This window comes from Triticum dicoccoides, chromosome 5B (assembly GCF_002162155.2).
Source record: "Triticum dicoccoides isolate Atlit2015 ecotype Zavitan chromosome 5B, WEW_v2.0, whole genome shotgun sequence".
Taxonomy (NCBI): domain Eukaryota; kingdom Viridiplantae; phylum Streptophyta; class Magnoliopsida; order Poales; family Poaceae; genus Triticum; species Triticum dicoccoides.
The window spans coordinates 311321437-311339790 of record NC_041389.1 but is presented as its reverse complement, the minus strand read 5'-3'; the positions used below and the strand labels follow the sequence as shown (position 1 = coordinate 311339790).

Below are 18354 nucleotides of genomic sequence, written 5' to 3'. Positions count from 1 at the left end.
TAATACCTAGTGCATCGGGTCCAATGAAAATCTTTTGTGACAACACTGGAGCAGTTGCCTTGGCGAAGGAATCCAGGTTTCACAAGAGAACCAAACACATCAAGAGACGCCTCAACTCTATTTGTGAATATGTCAAGGATGGAGACATAGAAGTTTGCAAAATATATACAGATATGAATGTGGTACACCCGTTGACTAAGCCTCTTCTGTGAGCAAAACATGATCAACACCAAGACTCCATGGGTGTTAGATTCATTACGATGTAATCTAGATTATTGACTGTAGTGCGAGTGGGAGACTGAAGAAAATATGCCCTAGAGGCAATAATAAAGTTATTATTTTATATTTTCTTATTCATGATAAAGGTTTATTATTCATGCTAGAATTGTATTGATCGGAAAATTAAATGCATGTGTGAATACATAAACAAATACCGTGTCCCCAGTGAGCCTCTACTAGACTAGCTCGTTAATCAAAGATGGTTAAGGTTTCCTAAACATGGACATGTGTTGTCATTTGATAACGGATCACATCATTAGGAGAATGATGTGATGGACAAGACCCATCCGTTAGCTTAGCATAATGATCGTTTAGTTTATTACTATTGCTTTCTTCATGTCAAATACATATTCCTTCGACTATGAGATTATGCAACTCCCGGATATCGGAGGAATACCTTGTGTGCTATCAAACTTCACAACGTAACTGGGTGATCATAAAGATGCTCTACAGGTATCTCCGAAGGTGTTTGTTGAGTTGGCATAGATCAAGATTAGGATTTGTCACTCTAAGTACTGGAGAGGTATCTGTGGGCCCTCTCGGTAATGCACATCATAAGAAGTCTTGCAAGCAAATGACTAATGAGTTAGTTACGAGATGATGTATTACGGAACGAGTAAAGAGACTTGCCGATAACGAGATTGAACTAGGTATGAAGATACCGATGATCGAATTTGGGGCAAGTAACATACCGATGGACAAAGGGAATTACGTATGTTGTCATAACGGTTCAACCGATAAAGATCTTTGTAGAATATGTAGGAGCTACTATGGGCATACAGGTTCCGCTATTGGTTATTGACCGGAGAGGTTTCTTGGTCATGTCTACATAGTTCACGAACCCGTAGGGTCCGCGCGCTTAACGTTCGTTGATGACATAGTGTTATATGAGTTATATGATTTGGTGGCCGAATATTATTCGGAGTCCCGGATGAGATCATAGACATGATGAGGAGTCTTGACATGGTCGAGAGGTAAAGATTGATATATAGGACAATAGTATTCGGACACCGGAAGTGTTTCGGGATGCACTGGGTGGCCATCGGGTCACCGGAAGGGGTTCCGGACATCCCCCGGTAGGTATATGGGCTTAATAGGCCAAGGGAGGGACAGACCAGCCCACAGGGGGCTGGTGCGCCCATCTCCCTAGCTGGCCAGCCCTAGGGAAGGAAAGGAGGGGAGGGCTAGCCCCTCTTGCCTTCCCCTTCTCATGGAAGAAAGGAAAGGGGGGGGGGGCGCCTCTATCCCCTGCCTTTCCCCCACACCTATACATGACAGGGGGCGCCACTTGGGAGGAGATCCCAAGTAGGATTCGGCCTACTTGGGGCGCCCTCCTGGCCGCTCCCTCCTCCCCCACCTATATATATGTGGGAGGGGGCGCCTAGCACACCAGAACATTATCTTAGCCGTGTGCGGTGCCCCCCTCCATAGTTTACACCCCCGGTCATATTTTCATAGTGCTTAGACGAAGCCCTACGGAGATAACTTCACCGTCATCGTCATCACGCCGTCGTGCTGCCGGAACTCATCCACTACTTCGTCGTCTTCCTGGATCAAGAAGGCGCGGACATCACCGAGTTGAACGTATGCTGAACGCGGAGGTGCCGTACGTTCGGTACTCGATCGGTTGGATCGCGAAGAAAGTTCGACTATATCAACCGCATTGTCAAATGCTTCTGCTTACGGTCTATGAGGATACGTAGACACACTCTCCCCTCTCGTTGCTATGCATCTCCATGGATAGATCTTGCGTGTGCGTAGATTTTTTTTGTTTTTCATGCAACGTTTCCTAACACGGCAACCCCGCCCCCTCTAATTTATCCTCCGGCATAGTTTCCGTTGTGCTTGGCGAAGCCCTGCGGAGATTGTTCTTCACCACCACCGTCACCATGTCGTCGTGCTGCCGGAACTCATCTACCACTTCGCCCCTCTTGATCAAGAAGGCGAGGACGTCATCGAGTTGAACGTGTGCTGAACGCGGAGGTGTCGTACGTTCGGTACTTGATCGGGATGAATCGTGAAGGTGTACGACTACATCAACCGCGTTGATAAACGTTTCTGCTTAGCAATCTTCAAGAGTATGAAGATGCTCTCCCCTCTCATAGCTATGCATCTCCATGCATAGTTCTTGCGTGTGCGTAGTTTTTTTTGTTTCCATGCAATGTTCCCCAACAATATTGACACCAAATATGAGAGGATACGAGGGCTCGTCAGTCCGCCACGTAGGACGCGGCCCACCCGGACCACCTTTTCTCTTTTCTTTTTTCTTTCTCTCTCTTTACCTACACCAACCACATACAAATGACCACCCATATAAGGGAGAAAATGAGGAGCAAGAATGGAAAAACGTCCCATATTTGAATGGATGTCCCGTATTCTTTCACACTAAAACCTGACAAAAATGGTTTTATCAACTTAAAAGGTTTTCTGAATGAGGTGGAACTTACATGTAAGCCATATATATTATCGTCATTTTACATTTTTCTGGAAGCATGTTCTTCCATTTTTTTTAAGAAAATGGCGAATCCAAAATTATTGTTAATTTTTTAGAAGGTATACTATTTTGAACCACTTTCCTAATAATTTAATAATATTTCTATTTTTCCAGGGTTTAATAATATTTCTATTGACCTTTCAATTATGATCTTGCGAACCAATCTATGATTGAATGGTTATGAGGACAGTGGTATTCCCAGCCCACCAGAGTTTAAGTGCTGGTGCTCGCAGTTATTTTAGATTTATTTTACGATTTTCGGTGATGCACTTTCAGTGGAAGGAGACATTCCCATCGACTACGAGGCGTCTGTGGTGACTTCGTAAAATCTTAAGGTGATATGTCAGCTCAGTCACTCGATGGTGTTCATAGGGGTAGGGTGTGCGTGTGTGCGATCATATGGGTGGGTGTATTGGCATATATAAGCGCTTGTGATTGTACTGTGTGAAAAATATATTATTTGTGATCTCTATTTGATTTTAAATACTCCCTATGTTCACTTTTATAAGACGCTATAGACATTTCAGACAGGTTGCCAAACAACTCAATTTCAGTTTTTCCAAACGACTTATAAAAATGAATGGAGGGAGTAGGTTTTTTAAATCACATAAATCCAAAGTCCATATGTATTTTGATTTTGATTAGCATATGTATTTTAAAATCAATTTTCTGAAGCGAGAGACTAGGAGCAGGCTCTATAGGTCCATCCAAAGTCCAAGTCTTTGTTCTCCCCCACAATAATTTTGTCACTTTATGAGTGGTGCTGCGCTGTGCGTGCTCGCCGGCCAGCCACGACCTTATCCACAAGCACAGAGAGCGACAAAGGCCGATGCTGATGCGAACGGATAGCGTCGGCACAATGGACTGGACGGGGACGGGCCGGCGTGTCCAGGTCACACGCGCACCAACCACGTCCCGCACCTTGGACACGTGTCGACCGTCCGGGTCGTGACCCAGGTGCTGCCGCTGGCCGCTGGGGAAGGGGAAGCCCACCGCACCGTTGCCGTGCGCACGGCACGCCTGCCGACCGTCCCTCCTGACGATTGTACCCCTGCCCGACCAGCGCGCATCAAGGTAGCAGACGGGGGTAGGCACGAGAACTCCTCTGGAGCGCCACGGTGGCCTCTGATCCGGATCCAGTTGGCGGTGGCTGGCACGTGCTCCGAGCAAAAACAAACAGAGGAGATCTAATCCTGCTTCCTCCTCCTCCACGCTCCCGCCGAGATATTTATTTCCCTCCTCCACCTCCCATCCGTCCTCGCTTGCTTGTTCAAACAGCTCTCCTCCTCCGTACAACAACCACCTCAACGATACTCTCTCTCCCTCCTCTCCGATTCGAAGCGCAGAGGATGGTTCACTTGCCGCACATGGGGAAGCTGCGGAGGGGGGTGAAGGAGGAGGCGGTGGACGACGACGGCGGCGCCGCGGGGGCGGCCGGGGCTGAGGCGTCGCCGTTCCATAAGAGGTCCCGCCTCGCGCAGCAGCAGCCGCAGGTGGCTTTTCCGTCCTCGTCCCGCTTCGTTCCCGGCAAAATACGACGCGAACGCTCCGATATGATTTTGCTTGCTTGTTTGTAGTAGTATGTTTTTGCATCGTAATATCCGGACTGATCGTTTCATGTGGCGGGCCCGAAGCAGCCGAGCGAAGCGTCCTGAAGTGATCTAGAAAGTGTTGCTACCGATCAAATTTCGTTCGTCTGCCACCTTTTTATTCGGTTCGAATTTATCAAAAAAAAGTTCATTCTATTTACTCGATACATAACGTTTTGGGGCAATTGGAGAGATTCTCGTTGCTTGTAGTGCGTTTCTCATTGCCCGTGTTAATATGATCATAATATTCGTAAATTACTACACCAGCATGAAAGTGTTTCTGTGCAAAAGGCGTGCAAGTTGTCGAGGATAGATATGGCATCGGCACGTATAAATGTAAAAGAAAATAGATCTTGTGCAGTCAAGTCACTGGAATCTTTTCTACCCCTAAGATATCCGTTCCACTCATTGGTTTTAGAAATGGACAATATAGACTTCTGGAATTGTACTCTCAAGTACTGATTCGCCAACAATCCGAGCTGTCCGCACTTATATGTTAATCCCCTCTGGTGTTAATTCTTAATTAATCCTGCAAGATTCTACTTCATCATTGCACAAAAGCAAATGGGCGTGCTCTCTGCGCACTCACTGTTTTCCAATTTACATCACAGATTTGGAATGCAAATATTATCCTGATTGATAGTACTCCCTCCGTCCCAAAATAAGTGTCTCAACTTTGTACTAACTTTAGTATAAAATTGCACTAGAGTTGAGACACTTATTTTGGGACGGAGGAAGTAATATTTATAGAATCTTGTTTCACAGTGCTTTATTTAATCCTATGTTTGTTCTTTGTTGTGTTTTGGGGTTGTGTCATGCAGCAATGGAGCACAGATGGTGCTAGTGTGTCAAATCAGCAGTCGACGCAACATGATTTCCTTGAGGAGCCTAGTCCACTTGGCTTGCGGCTTAAGAAGAGCCCCTCTCTGGTGGATTTGATCCAAATGAAGCTTGTGCAGGCTGGCAAGGCCAAAGACGCCCGGCACGGTGGCACTGCTAGTGCCTCGGAGAAACTAAAAGCCTCCAACTTCCCTGGTTCTATTCTCAGAATCGGATCTTGGGAGGTTAGTGGCTTTTTCATGTGCTCATTCATGCTGCCACATTGCCCTGTTATGTCATTCACGGTCCCCGGATGATACTTGTTTTTAGTAGAAATTGACATAATTGACTGAGTGTAACTTACATCCTCTGGTCATGACAACAATCCCATGTTGAGTACCGTCCTTCAGTATTAACTGAATATAAATGCATACACGTCTCTTTGGTAATAATCTCTTGTTGCTTGTATTGTTGACATTCAAGTTGATCCATTCTATTGTCTCTAACTCTGTTTAGTATTAATAGTACTATTATTGTTAGCCCGTGTTACTTCTGAAGATCAGACAATCTGTTCTATATGAATGCCACGTCTAATCCTTTTTAGCTCGTAATCATAGTGATCTCATGATGAGAGCATGGTACCTTTGGTTTCTGGCCTGCCGTGGTGGCAATGGCAGCGAATTTCGGGCTTGAAGCCTAATCTCCGTGACACGGGGGGATTTATAGATTGATACCCCATAGCACGAGATGTTATGAAATGAGCTTGCTATATTGCAAAGCACACGAGGGGAAATGTGTAGTACTACAGACCTATGCACATTGAATATATCTATTTAGTTAGTGTCGTTTGTTCATTTGTTTGTTTTCTTATCTGTGTTTCAACTGATTCACTTATGTTAAGCTTTATACTTCGTATATAAACAGTGGGTATCAAGGTACGAAGGTGATCTGGTTGTGAAATGCTATTTTGCAAAACACAAACTCGTGTGGGAAGTACTGGATGGTGGTCTCAAGAGTAAAATTGAGATACAGTGGTCTGATATCTGTGCACTTAAGGTGGTTTGTCCAGAAACGGAACCTGGCACCCTGGAAATTGCGGTAAGCACTTGCATACACATGGAGTCAGTAATGCAAATTACTGCAAAGTTAATTACTCCCTCCGTCCCATAATATAAGAGCGTTTTTGACACTACACTAGTATAAAAAACGCTCTTATATTATGGGACGGAGGGAGTATTTCTTATGGACCACATCATATTATATTAATAGGATGGTAAAGATCTAGTTCAGTAATATTCCTGTCTATTTTCGCCTTTTTGGGGCCGTTGTTACATATTCTTTCTGTTGCTAATTTTCTTCTTCTTGTTTTATCCAGTTGTCCAGGCAACCACTTTTCTTCAGAGAAACGAATCCGCAGCCAAGGAAGCACACTTTGTGGCAGGCAACTTCTGATTTTACTGCTGGACAGGCAAGCATGCACAGGTACATGTTCATGTATGGTGGCAGATGTTTATTAAATCTTAGAATATATGCAGTGAACTTCTATTGTTGTGTTTGCTTCCTCTGTTCTATTAGATGGGCTAACTAGGCTTTGCTAGTTTCTTCCTAGCTTTTGTAGTCTGGTTTCTTGGTTCTTCTGTGGTTTTCTTCATTTTCCTGGTTGTACTTTGCGTCATTTCGGCCCCTTCTTCTAATACAAATGAGACATATTTTCATGTGGAGAGAAAAAAGCATATGCTGTGAACTTCACATTCAAATATGCCGCTCTATGGGACCTTCCATGACATGGCATGGTGGATTTTAGTGCCGTTTCTCGAGAAACCATTGTGAAAGGCAGATTCAGGCCTACATCACAATCAAGTAGGTTCTCATAATACACAAAGTTACACTGGTGCCTGAACTTCCAAAAATCCTTTATTTTCAGGAGGCACTTTCTTCAGTGTGCGCCCGGAATGATGAATAAGCATGTGGAGAAGCTTGTTCACTGTGACCCACGTCTATGCTCGCTAAGCCAGCAAATTGACATCAAGTTGGAGAATCCGTACTTTGAATCAAGAACTTCCATATTTGAAGACCCAGATGATGTGAAGTGCCAAAATTTTGTGCATAATAAAGATGATGACGATCAGTTAGACCCCCAAAGATTTAGGGAACTATTACGGCATCATTCTACATCCGGTAGGATAGATGCTGAAGAGAGACAGGAAGCTGGAACATCAGATGGCTTGCCTCGAGATTTCTCTAATTCAGGTGAATATAATTATTAAATAACATTTTTCATTGACAATGTCTTGGAATCATGGTCACTGTTCAGAATAATTATTTGAATTTGTTTTCTGTTTTTTCTTTTCACAAATTACAACTAGGATCTTTGCAACTTGTAACTGTGAATTTGCTCATCATTTTTTTTCCATTCCAGTTACTGACGGTCAAGTGATTAAACAAGGCGGTGGTTCCAGTGTGTGTGAACCACATACAAGCATCCTTAGTTGGAACGGTTTTAAGTTGCCGGGGATCCGGCGCTCTATGTCCAAGAGTGAGATAGCAAACCACATTGGGCACCACATCTACAGACATATGTATTCAGGGAACCTACCCGCAGCTGATGGTGGTGCTGGCACATCAGGTAAACTGGCCATAGATGACATCACCCGGTACCTACTGAACGACTCTCAGATCCTCGACGGTGGCAATGACTCAACGGGTAAACTAGCATTTGATGAGCTGACCCGGCAACTTCTGAACGACTCCCAAATCACTATTGCTGCTGATGAGAGGATGCTCATGTCAAGGGTCAATTCTCTGTGCTCATTGATCCACAGAGATTCAGGCACAGGCCAGGTAAACCCTGGTGTTCACAGTGATAATAATGAGATTTATGAGAGGAAGCCCCAAGCTTATGCGCCTCCTGTTGAAGGAGACAGTGGCAATGGCTCATTGCCTCCAAGGCAAGAACCATTTGGGGACCTGCTTACTCATCTGCCACGCATCTCATCATTTCCTCATTTCTTGTGAGTTTGGTTCCTAGGGAGTGAAAATGTGCAGTGGGGCCTGTAGGTTGATGAACTGTTGTGTGCAGAAATTTTTGCCGGGAATCAACATGACTCCTTTATTTCTTCTTTCTTGTATGTACAGTATCAGGTAGGATAGTCTAGGCAAGCCCTTTTGGCTCCATAACACGACTGGCCTATGTTCTATGCTGTGGTTTTGGTTGTTTGAACTGTCTATATGATCCAAGTTTGTATAAAACATCCTGATATTCTTACTCGTATACTACAAATTAGTGTTCCAAAACCTTTTAGGGCAAGTGGAATAAGTACCATATAAAAGAGTGCAGAGGTATATCTTTCTCCTTAATTCATCCTACTAGCCCCATTCATTGGGGCGAACTGTCGAGAATGTGGGACGCTTTCTACAATATGGTTGTGTTTGGTTTGGGGGATATGTTTGAGTGGTTGTGGGTATCTCTGTTTGGCGGGAGGGATATCAAGTGGTTGAAGATAGCCAAATTGGTGTTTGGTTTGAAGGATAAGGGATGGGTATATTGTTGAGATGACCTATTTCCCATGAGATGGTGTGATTGTGGAAACGTCGTACCCGGTTCAGGGCGACGGCTGGGTGTTATAAAGGCAGGGGCGCGACTCCCTGATAGCGTACAAGTTTGTTGGGATTGAAACTTGAGATACAAGGGATAAGCTACTTAGAGTACAAGGGATAAACTAGAGAGAATATTGTTACAGAGAATATCTATCTAGCCTATGCGGTTGAACCTGAATACATATCTGCACCGGTTGCACCGAACCACCTTGACATATAGCAACGTTGTTTAACACCCTCCCTTAATCACAACTTGGTCAAGTTGAGATTACGCTTGAACTCTTCAAAACTTTTTGTAGGCAACGCTTTTGTGAAGCCGTCTGCAACCTGATCTCGTGAATGCACAAAGCGAATATCCAATTGTCTCTTTGCAACCCTTTCTCTGACAAAATGAAAATCTATCTCGATGTGTTTTGTCCTGGCATGAAAGACTGGGTTAGCAGACAGATAAGTAGCACCCAGATTGTCACACCATAAACATGGAGTTTTGGTGCGCTTCACACCCAGCTCTCTCAACATGGATTGAACCCAGATAATTTCAGCAGTAGCATTTGCTAAAGCTTTATACTCAGCTTCAGTGCTAGATCGTGATACAGTGGCCTGTTTCTTTGCACACCATGATATGAGATTTGGCCCAAAGAAAACTGCAAATCCACCAGTGGAGCGTCTGTCATCTATGCATCCTGCCCAATCAGAGTCAGAAAAAGCACTGACAAGAGTTGATGAAGATTTGGTGAATGTAAGACCAAGACTCATAGTATTTTTCACATATCTCACTATGCGCTTGGCAGCAGTCCAATGAACAGTAGTGGGTGCATGAAGAAATTGGCACACTTTGTTGACTGCAAAGGATATATCTGGCCTTGTTAAGGTGAGGTACTGAAGTGCTCCTACTAGACTTCTATATCTAGTGTTGTCTTCTTGACCCAAGGGATCTCCCTCTTCAAGTGACAATTTTTCTGTGCTAGACAAAGGAGTTGGGGAGGCTTTACATCCTTGCAAGCCAACTCTCCTTACCAGATCAGTAGCATACTTTTCTTGAGAGAGATGAAGGCCATCCTCAGTTTTCTTTACTTCAATCCCTAGGAAAAAGTGTAAGTCTCCCAGATCTTTAAGAGCAAACTCAGCACTTAGATCCTTCAACAATCCTGTCACAGCTTCATTAGATGAACTTGTGACAATAATATCATCAACATAGATAAGAACAAAAATAGATGTTTTGCACTTATTGTAGATGAATAGAGACGTATCAGATTTTGAAGGAACAAAACCAAGTGCTTGTAGTTTCTGACTGAGACGAGAATACCATGCCCTGGGAGCTTGCTTCAGTCCATGTAGAGCTTTGTCAAGCTTGCACACATGAAAGGGTTTATCCTTGTCCTCAAAACCAGGAGGTTGTTTCATATATACTTCCTCTTCCAGAACACCATGAAGAAACACGTTCTGCACATCTAGTTGTCTGAGACTCCATCCCCTGGAAACAGCAATAGACAGTACAAGGCGAATAGTAGCAGCTTTGACCACTGGACTAAAAGTGTCCTCATAGTCTATGCCATACCGCTGTTTGAAGCCTTTTGCAACAAGTCTGGCTTTGTAGCGGTCTATGGTTTCATCGGACTTTCTTTTGATCCTATAAACCCATTTACAATCAATCAAATTTTTACCTCATCGTGGAGACACAAGATGCCACGTCTTATTCTTCTGAAGTGCCATGTACTCCTCTTCCATGGCCTTTTTCCAGCGTGTATCCCTGAGGGCTTCATCAAGCGTACCAGGTTCACCTGTAGTACACGCTAAACCGAACTTAGTTATTTGTTTATAATTGACGGGTTGAATAACTCCCTTCTGTAGTCTTGTACGAGGTTGAGCAGAAGAGGTGGCAGCATCAGCGGGCGGAGAGGATCCAGCCTCTGGACCAGACAATCCCGATGCAGATCCCCCTGGGGCTCCCAACGCACCAGCCGCGCCAGCAGTTGTAGCAGCGGGATCTTCTGTGGCGACGGGCGATGCTGGAGCCGTGACGGGAGGCGCAGAAGATCCAGGCCGCGTGGAGGACACGGGCCTGACCGGATCCGCCTCGGATCACACGCCTGTCGTCGGCTGGGGCGAATCCACGCCGGATCGCGCGCCCAGCTGGCGGCGCATGTAGTGGCGGGGTCCGCCCACGGGCCAGCGGGCCGGAGGCTCCTGCCGCGTGGGCTCCAGAGATTGGCGCAGTTCGGACGCCGCTTCTGGCCCAGTCAAGGCGAGCCGTGTGGCCGCCGCTGGGTCGCTGTCGCCACGCCTGGCGGGCGACGCAGAATCTGGTGCGCTGGCGCCCTGCTGCGACACGGATCCCGAGGCAGATTTGCTGCCATGCTGCTGGAGCTCCAATCCCAAAGAGGATCTGTTCCCCGTTGTGTGACACATAAAATGTGGACTGTTTGGGGTAATTTCTTCACCATTCTCTGTGATTCCTTCACCATTTTCTGCACCATTGCCATCTGCATCATCACAAAGCTCAAGTGCACGGTTATGAGGATTAGTCATCATATGATCATTGCAGTTATTTACCCCTTCACCGGTGAGACTAGGTGGTAAGAGAAGAATTTCTTGACGAAGTAGGGCACCGGCATTGGGATGAAGGGTGGCAAAGGGAAACTTTGTTTCATCAAAAACGACATCTCGTGAAATATAGACGCGTCTGGTTGAAACATCAAGGCACTTGACGCCTTTGTGTTGTGCACTGTAGCCAATGAACACACATTGTTTTGACCTAAGCTGAGTTTTCGATTGTTGTAAGGGCAAAGATTGGGCCAACAGGCGCAACCAAACACATGGAGAGAAGTGTAATCTGGTTTGGTGTGGAGAAGCCTTTCAGTGGGAGTTTCATTGTTGATAACACGACTAGGTAGCATATTAATGATATGGACAGCTGTGAGAAAGGCCTCATACCAAAATTTTAAGGGCATAGAGGCGCCAGCAAGAAGGGTAAAGCCAACTTCGACAATGTGTCTGTGTTTGCGTTCAGCAGACCCATTCTGTTGATGGGCATGTGGACACGACACATGGTGAGAAATGCCAAGTTTTTGGAAAAAGGAGTTGAGCTTCTCATATTCGCCACCCCAATCAGATTGGATGGCGATGATTTTGGTGTCAAATTTTCTTTCAACTAAAGCTTGGAAATTAAGAAAAACTTAGCATACATCGAATCTTTTCTTGAGAAGATAGATCCAGGTAAATTTACTATAGTCGTCAATGAAACTCACATAATACGTATGTCTACCAACAGAGGAGGGAGCTAGTCCCCACACATCAGAAAAGATAAGCTGCAAAGGTTTGGTAGAAATACTTGTGGAAATAGGATAAGGCAACTGATGACTTTTAGCTCTTTGACAGGAATCACAAATTGTTTCAACATTACGCTCTCCAACATATGGGAGCTTATTTTTCCTAAGCAAACGTTCAACTAAAGAAAAAGATGCATGTCCTAATCGATCATGCCACCGTCTAGATGAGATTTTGGTGGCACTAAATGTTGGGGAACGTAGTAATTTCAAAAAAAATTCCTACGCACACGCAAGATCATGGTGATGATATAGCAACGAGAGGGGAGAGTGTTGTCTACGTACCCTCGTAGACCGAAGCGGAAGCATTGACACAACGTAGAGGAAGTAGTCGTACGTCTTCCCGGTCCAACCGATCCAAGCACCGTTACTCCGGCACCTCCGAGTTCTTGACACACGTACAGCTCGATGACGCACCCCGGGCTTCGATCCAGCAAAGCCTTGTGGAGGAGTTCTGTCAGCACGACGGCGTGGTGACGATCTTGATGTTCAACTGTCGCAAGGCTTCGCCTAAGCACCGCTACAATATGACCGAGGTGTAATATCGTGGAGGGGGCACCACACACGGCTAAGGAACGATCACGAAGATCAATTTATGTGTCTATGGGGTGCCCTCCCCCTCCGTATATAAAGGGGGAGAGGAGGAGGGGGCCGGCCAAGAGGGGAGGCGCGCCCTAGGGGGGGCAAACCTACTTCAAGTAGGTTTGGCCCCCCTTTTCCTATTAGGAGTAGGAGAGGGAAGGAAGAGAGGGGAGGGAAGAAGGAAAGGGGGGGGGGCCCTCCCAATTCGGATTGGGCTTGGGGGGGCGCGCCCCCTCCTTTTCTCCTTCTCCCTCCTTTCCACTAAGGCCCAATAAGGCCCATATACCTACTGAGGGGTTTTAGTAACCTCCCGGAACTCCGGTATAGTCCCAATCTCATCCGGAACCTTTCCGGTGTCCAAATATATCCGTCCAATATATCAATCTTTATGTCTCGGCCATTTCGAGACTTCTCGTCATGTCCGTGATCACATCCGGGGCTCCGAACAACCTTCGGTACATCAAAATACATAAACTCATAATATAACTGTCATCGAAACCTTAAGCGTGCGGACCCTACGGTTCGAGAACAATGTAGACATGACCGAGACACGTCTCCGGTCAATAACCAATAGCGGGACCTGGATGCCCATATTGGTTCCTACATATTCTACGAAGATCTTTATCGGTCAGACCGCATAACAACATACGTTGTTCCCTTTGTCATCGGTATGTTACTTGCCCGAGATTCGATCGTCGGTATCCAATACCTAGTTCAATCTCGTTACCGGCAAGTCTCTTTACTCGTTCCGTAATACATCATCTCGCAACTAACTCATTAGTTGCAATGCTTGCAAGGCTTAAGTGATGTGCATTACCGAGAGGGCCCAGAGATACCTCTCCGACATTCGGAGTGACAAATCCTAATCTCGAAATACGCCAACCCAACAAGTACCTTCGGTGACACCTGTAGAGCACCTTTATAATCACCCAGTTACGTTGTGACGTTTGGTAGCACACAAAGTGTTCCTCCGGTAAACGGGAGTTGCATAATCTCATAGTCATAAGAACATGTATAAGTCATGAAGAAAGCAATAGTAACATACTAAACGATCGGGTGCTAAGCTAACGGAATGGGTCATGTCAATCAGATCATTCAACTAATGATGTGACCTCGTTAATCAAATAACAACTCCTTGTTCATGGTTAGGAAACATAACCATCTTTGATTAACAAGCTAGTCAAGTAGAGGCATACTAGTGATACTCTGTTTGTCTATATATTCACACATGTATTATGTTTCCGGTTAATACAATTCTAGCATGAATAATAAACATTTATCATGATATAAGGAAATAAATAATAACTTTATTATTGCCTCTAGGGCATATTTCCTTCACTAAAAACTTGTTTATTGAGTCTTCTTATCTCTGGAATCAATGGGTAAAGCCCTCGAACACATCTACCTCGATATAGCACCCTCCTCGTGGCCTGATCCTTGATCAAAAAGAAGAAGGGGTGAAATTCAAGAAAGACATGATTATCAATGGCAATGCGATGAACAGAAAGAAGACTTTTGGAAGCACTAGGAACATGCAAAAAATTTCTGAGATGAATTTTTCTATGAGGGGTTTTAATAACAGAATGACCAATATGACCAATCTTCATACCTTCTCCACTAGCAGTGTGGATGTGATCTTGGCCGCGGTATTTCTCACGCATGGTCACTTTTTCCAGCTCACCGGTGATGTGGTTCGTGGCTCCACTGTCGACATACCGATTCGTGTCAACACCATATGAGGCTTCAGCTGCCCCGGCCACCTTTTCATCTTGAGATGATGCATCATCATCATCTTCAAACCGGTACCAGCAATCTTTGGCTGAGTGTCCCAGCTTGCCACAGATTTGGCACCGAACAGCGTCCGGGCGTGATCTGTTGCCGTTGGAGGAACTGGTGCACCGGCCCCTATTGTTGGTGGAGAAGGGCCGGCTACCGCCGCGAGCGTTGTTGCTGTTCTAGCCGCTGCTGTTGCCCCCTCCGGAGCTCTTGCCCTTGTTGCGAGGAGGCCCGTGGTAGAGGGAGCCGCCGACGCGGCCGCGTGTGGCGATGTTCGCCGAAGACTTGAAGCCGCCGCCGGTCCCAGCCCCTTGGTGCAAAGCCACCCTTTGATCAAAGTTACTCATCTGAGCAAACAATTCATCAAGGGTGACCGGGATGGTGCGGGCGTCAAGGGCAGAGACCAATGGCTGGTAGTCCATGTCGAGGCCGTTGAGGATGCAGGAGATCAGCTCGTCATCCTGAAGTGGCCGCCCCGCCGCTGCAAGCTCGTCGGCGAGGGTGCGCATGTTGGCGAAGTACGTGGCCACCGATTGCGTCCCCTTCTGCGCGTTCGTGAGGGCGGCGCGGATGTTGTTGACGCGGGACATAGAGGTTGACGAGAACATCTTCGCCAACGCCGCCCACAGCTCTTGTGCGTGGGTGATCGCGATCACCTGTACGAGCACTTCTTTGGACAGATTATTCAGAAGATAACCCAGTACCTGCTGGTCTTCCCTGATCCAAAGTTGATGTAGAGGATTCGGGATGGTCTCCTCCTTACCATCCTTGTCCTTGGAGACGACGGCCTTGGCTGGCTCTGGCATGCTCCCGTCCACGTACCCGAAGAAACCAGCACCGCGAAGTTGTGGCGTGATCTGGGTGCGCCATAGGATGTAGTTGGTGCAGGTGAGGCGCTCGGTGACTTGGCCAGAGAGGGTAGGGTTGGAGGCGCTGGAGGAAGCCATGGCAGGGGGTTCGGCGGAGGAGAAGAAACCTAGATGTGATGGAAGAGTTAGGCTCTGATTACCATGTGGAAACGTCGTACCCGGTTCAGGGCGACGGCTGCATGTTATAAAGGCAGGGGCGCGACTCCCTGATAGCGTACAAGTTTGTTGGGATTGAAAATTGAGATACAAGGGATAAGCTACTTGGAGTACAAGGGATAAACTAGAGAGAATATTGTTACACAGAATATCTATCTAGCCTATGCGGTTGAACCTGAATACATATCTGCACCGGCTGCACCGAACCACCTTGACATATAGCAACGTTGTTTAACAGTGATAACCCGAATAGATGCACTAATTTCTGTTTTTTCTAATTCAACTCTTACACACGAAAATATAAAAACATGCAGTAGTTCAACAAAAAAGAACACACTTTTCTAAAACGAACTATTAAGCCAAACTGCACAAGAAAATATGAAAATTTGCAGTAGTTCATAGGAAAAGAACACAATTGTCTAAAACGTACTATAAACTAAACCGCCCCAAGATCGTGCTCGCCGCTCCTCCCCCGCTAACCCTAACCGCGCCGCCAGCCGTCCCTTCCCGCTCCTCCCCCGCTTCATCGCCGCCGGAGGGGACACTGGCGAAGCCCGCGTGGTCCCCAGGGAAGGTGGCGGCGGGGCGTACTCGCCGTTCTCGCACAGATCTCGCGGCGGCCAGTTGCGCGCGACGTTGTTCCGCTGGGGGCTGGCGCCTGCTGCCCGTGAGGCGGCGTCCCTCACGGCGGCGAGGCTGCCCCTGAACGGCGTGTGGTGGTGGCCACGTGGCGGCGCGCGGGTGGGTCGGATCTGGGCTTCCGGTCTGCGTCCTCGTCGTGGCAGCGCTTGCCGTTGCCCTCGGCCATGAGGCGTGGTCCGGGACGGGCCTAGCGCCGGTGGTGCTGGCCAGGACGCACGCTGGCAGCGCCCTACTTCATCTCGCATCGTCTCGTTGGCCAATGGTGGTGGTCATCTTCGTCGTCAAAGATGGCCGGCCAGAGGCTTGGTGATCGGATCTCGCGATCCACCATCTAGTCCCGGCTACGAGTTGGGGAGACATGGTTGCCGGTGAAAACCGAGCCGTTGGCAGGCGATGGCGGCGTTCTACGCCGTTACCTTGATGAAGGCATTGTCGAGTAACTACTGTCGACCCACTCGTGCTGCTCTGGAGGAAACCCTAGGATCTGGTGTTCCAGATCGGACGATGGCGGCACTGCGGTGTTGTTTCTCTCTTGGGAGCATCGTTTGTGGAGCAGCGCTGGAAGTCAGAGGCAAGAAGTGGAGCGGCTTTGTCTTGCACGGAGCTTCGGTGGAGATGTCAAGTCATGCCTGACTGACAGGTGCTACACTTTGTCATGCCTGGTCGGCAGGTGCTACGCACGACAGATCTTTCAAAGACTTCAAGTTGTGTCGGCTGGTGGTACTTGGTAGCATGGCGCTGAGGTGTATCAGTGGCGATCGCGACGTGCACAACTGTTTGCGCGCAGGGAGGAGGTGTCGTTGGACGCCGTGGTGGCGTCGATGATAGCTAGACCGACCAAGGTTGATGCATCAGTACAATTCTGAAGATGGAGCGGTGGCAGTTGGCGGCAGCGGCCTCTGAGAGCACGCCGGACCGGCGAGATCCATACCCGGCAGGCGTCCTGGATGGGTTCTTAGGTCTTAGATGTTAGGTTTGGCTGCGATGTCTGTTTGGTATTAGGCCCAGGCTATTTGCGCCCCTTCATCAACTGGATAGGTGTAGCGACAGTTTGTTGCTTAGATGGTGGCTTTAGTCTTACTGTGGTATTACTTTGTAAGGTCTTCTGAGAATAATTAATAAAGTGGCCGCATGCATCGCCCAGATGCAGAGACCGGGGATTATCCTCCTTTTCTAAAAAGACCAAATACTTGGGATTCTTCTATTCAGATTCATAAAATGAACTATAAAATCTAGTTTTCCGATCAGGCTGTCTTTGTTTTTTTTCCTTATGTGTTTTTGTTGGTCTCAATTGATTTTATTCAGATTCATTTTTATGTTTTCATTTAAGAAGAATAATCATGAATATTTTCCCCAACCAATAGATTAAGCTATCCAACGAGTTAGGAACCTTTTCTCTTGCCACAACCCTGCTATGTTTTTCTCTGTTACTTCTTTTGTATATGATTGGTTATCACTCTTAGGCTTTTTATTGTCTGCTTATTTGTGGGGGGTCTCCAATCTTAATCCGGTGCCGACTTAATAGGGAAATGCATCCAGAAATTTTCCCCTTCTATACACCTACCGGTTCCTTTTTTTAGAACATTCTCCAGACCCGTGAACTTTTCTAAAAATGCACAAAAAATTTACATTCACATTTTATTAAATTTTATTAAATTAGTAAGCACTATTCAATTTCATGGATAGTTTTCAAATTCTAGAACATTTTTAAAATTTATTTTTGTAAATCTGTTAAAAACTGGTGGTGGCCTTGTGGAAGTTAACACGCTGACAGGTTTTTTGAAGAGAACGAGCAACATTTTTCACTGCATGTATCAGCGGTTTTTGGGAAACGAATGAGCTAAGAGGGGCTAAAATGGGCCGGCCCAGTTGTGCGTTTTAACATTGAATGGGAGGGATCAGCTCGCAAATACTTGATCGAAATCACTAGTTAGAGGGTAGTACATCTTATAGAGGTCACTCCCACTTTTCGTTGTGACAAACGGCGCATTTCTTTTGCGGCACTTGGTCACAAGCTGGGAGCTCTGTGCCTTTTTTTTTCCTGTTTATTCATTTTTTTTGAAACTTTTTATCTCTATGAATCGTATGTCCAAATCATGGACGATTTTCATCTTTGCCTTACTCATGTAGAGATCTTCAAAATTACATCTCATATTAATAGGTTTGGACAAAACCCCCCAGAAAAATACCAAAAATACAGAAAATAGGATAATCAAAGAAACACG

General features: G+C 46.4%; 1 protein-coding gene and 1 pseudogene across 1 annotated transcript; one reads left to right on the top strand and one right to left on the bottom strand.

Moving 5' to 3' along the window:
- The first annotated feature begins 3995 nt into the window (after nucleotides 1–3995).
- LOC119308629 lies at nucleotides 3996–8454 on the top strand. The gene is made up of 6 exons (XM_037584757.1): nucleotides 3996–4266; nucleotides 5184–5426; nucleotides 6106–6279; nucleotides 6557–6663; nucleotides 7106–7431; nucleotides 7601–8454. The coding sequence occupies exons 1-6, from the start codon at nucleotides 4123–4125 to the stop codon at nucleotides 8194–8196; spliced, it is 1590 nt and encodes a 529-aa protein (XP_037440654.1). The 5' UTR covers nucleotides 3996–4122; the 3' UTR covers nucleotides 8197–8454.
- Nucleotides 8455–14793: 6339 nt separating this feature from the next.
- On the bottom strand, nucleotides 14794–14932 carry LOC119313367 (annotated as a pseudogene).
- Between the last annotated feature and the right edge of the window lie 3422 nt (nucleotides 14933–18354).

Excerpts from the sequence above, each read along its gene's own strand:
- LOC119308629 (XM_037584757.1), top strand. The coding sequence starts at position 4,123 with ATGGTTCACTTGCCGCACATGGGGAAGCTGCGGAGGGGGGTGAAGGAG. Across the intron at positions 6,280-6,556 it reads CTGGCACCCTGGAAATTGCG|TTGTCCAGGCAACCACTTTT; the intron begins GTAAGCACTTGC and ends TGTTTTATCCAG. Across the intron at positions 6,664-7,105 it reads GGACAGGCAAGCATGCACAG|GAGGCACTTTCTTCAGTGTG; the intron begins GTACATGTTCAT and ends CTTTATTTTCAG.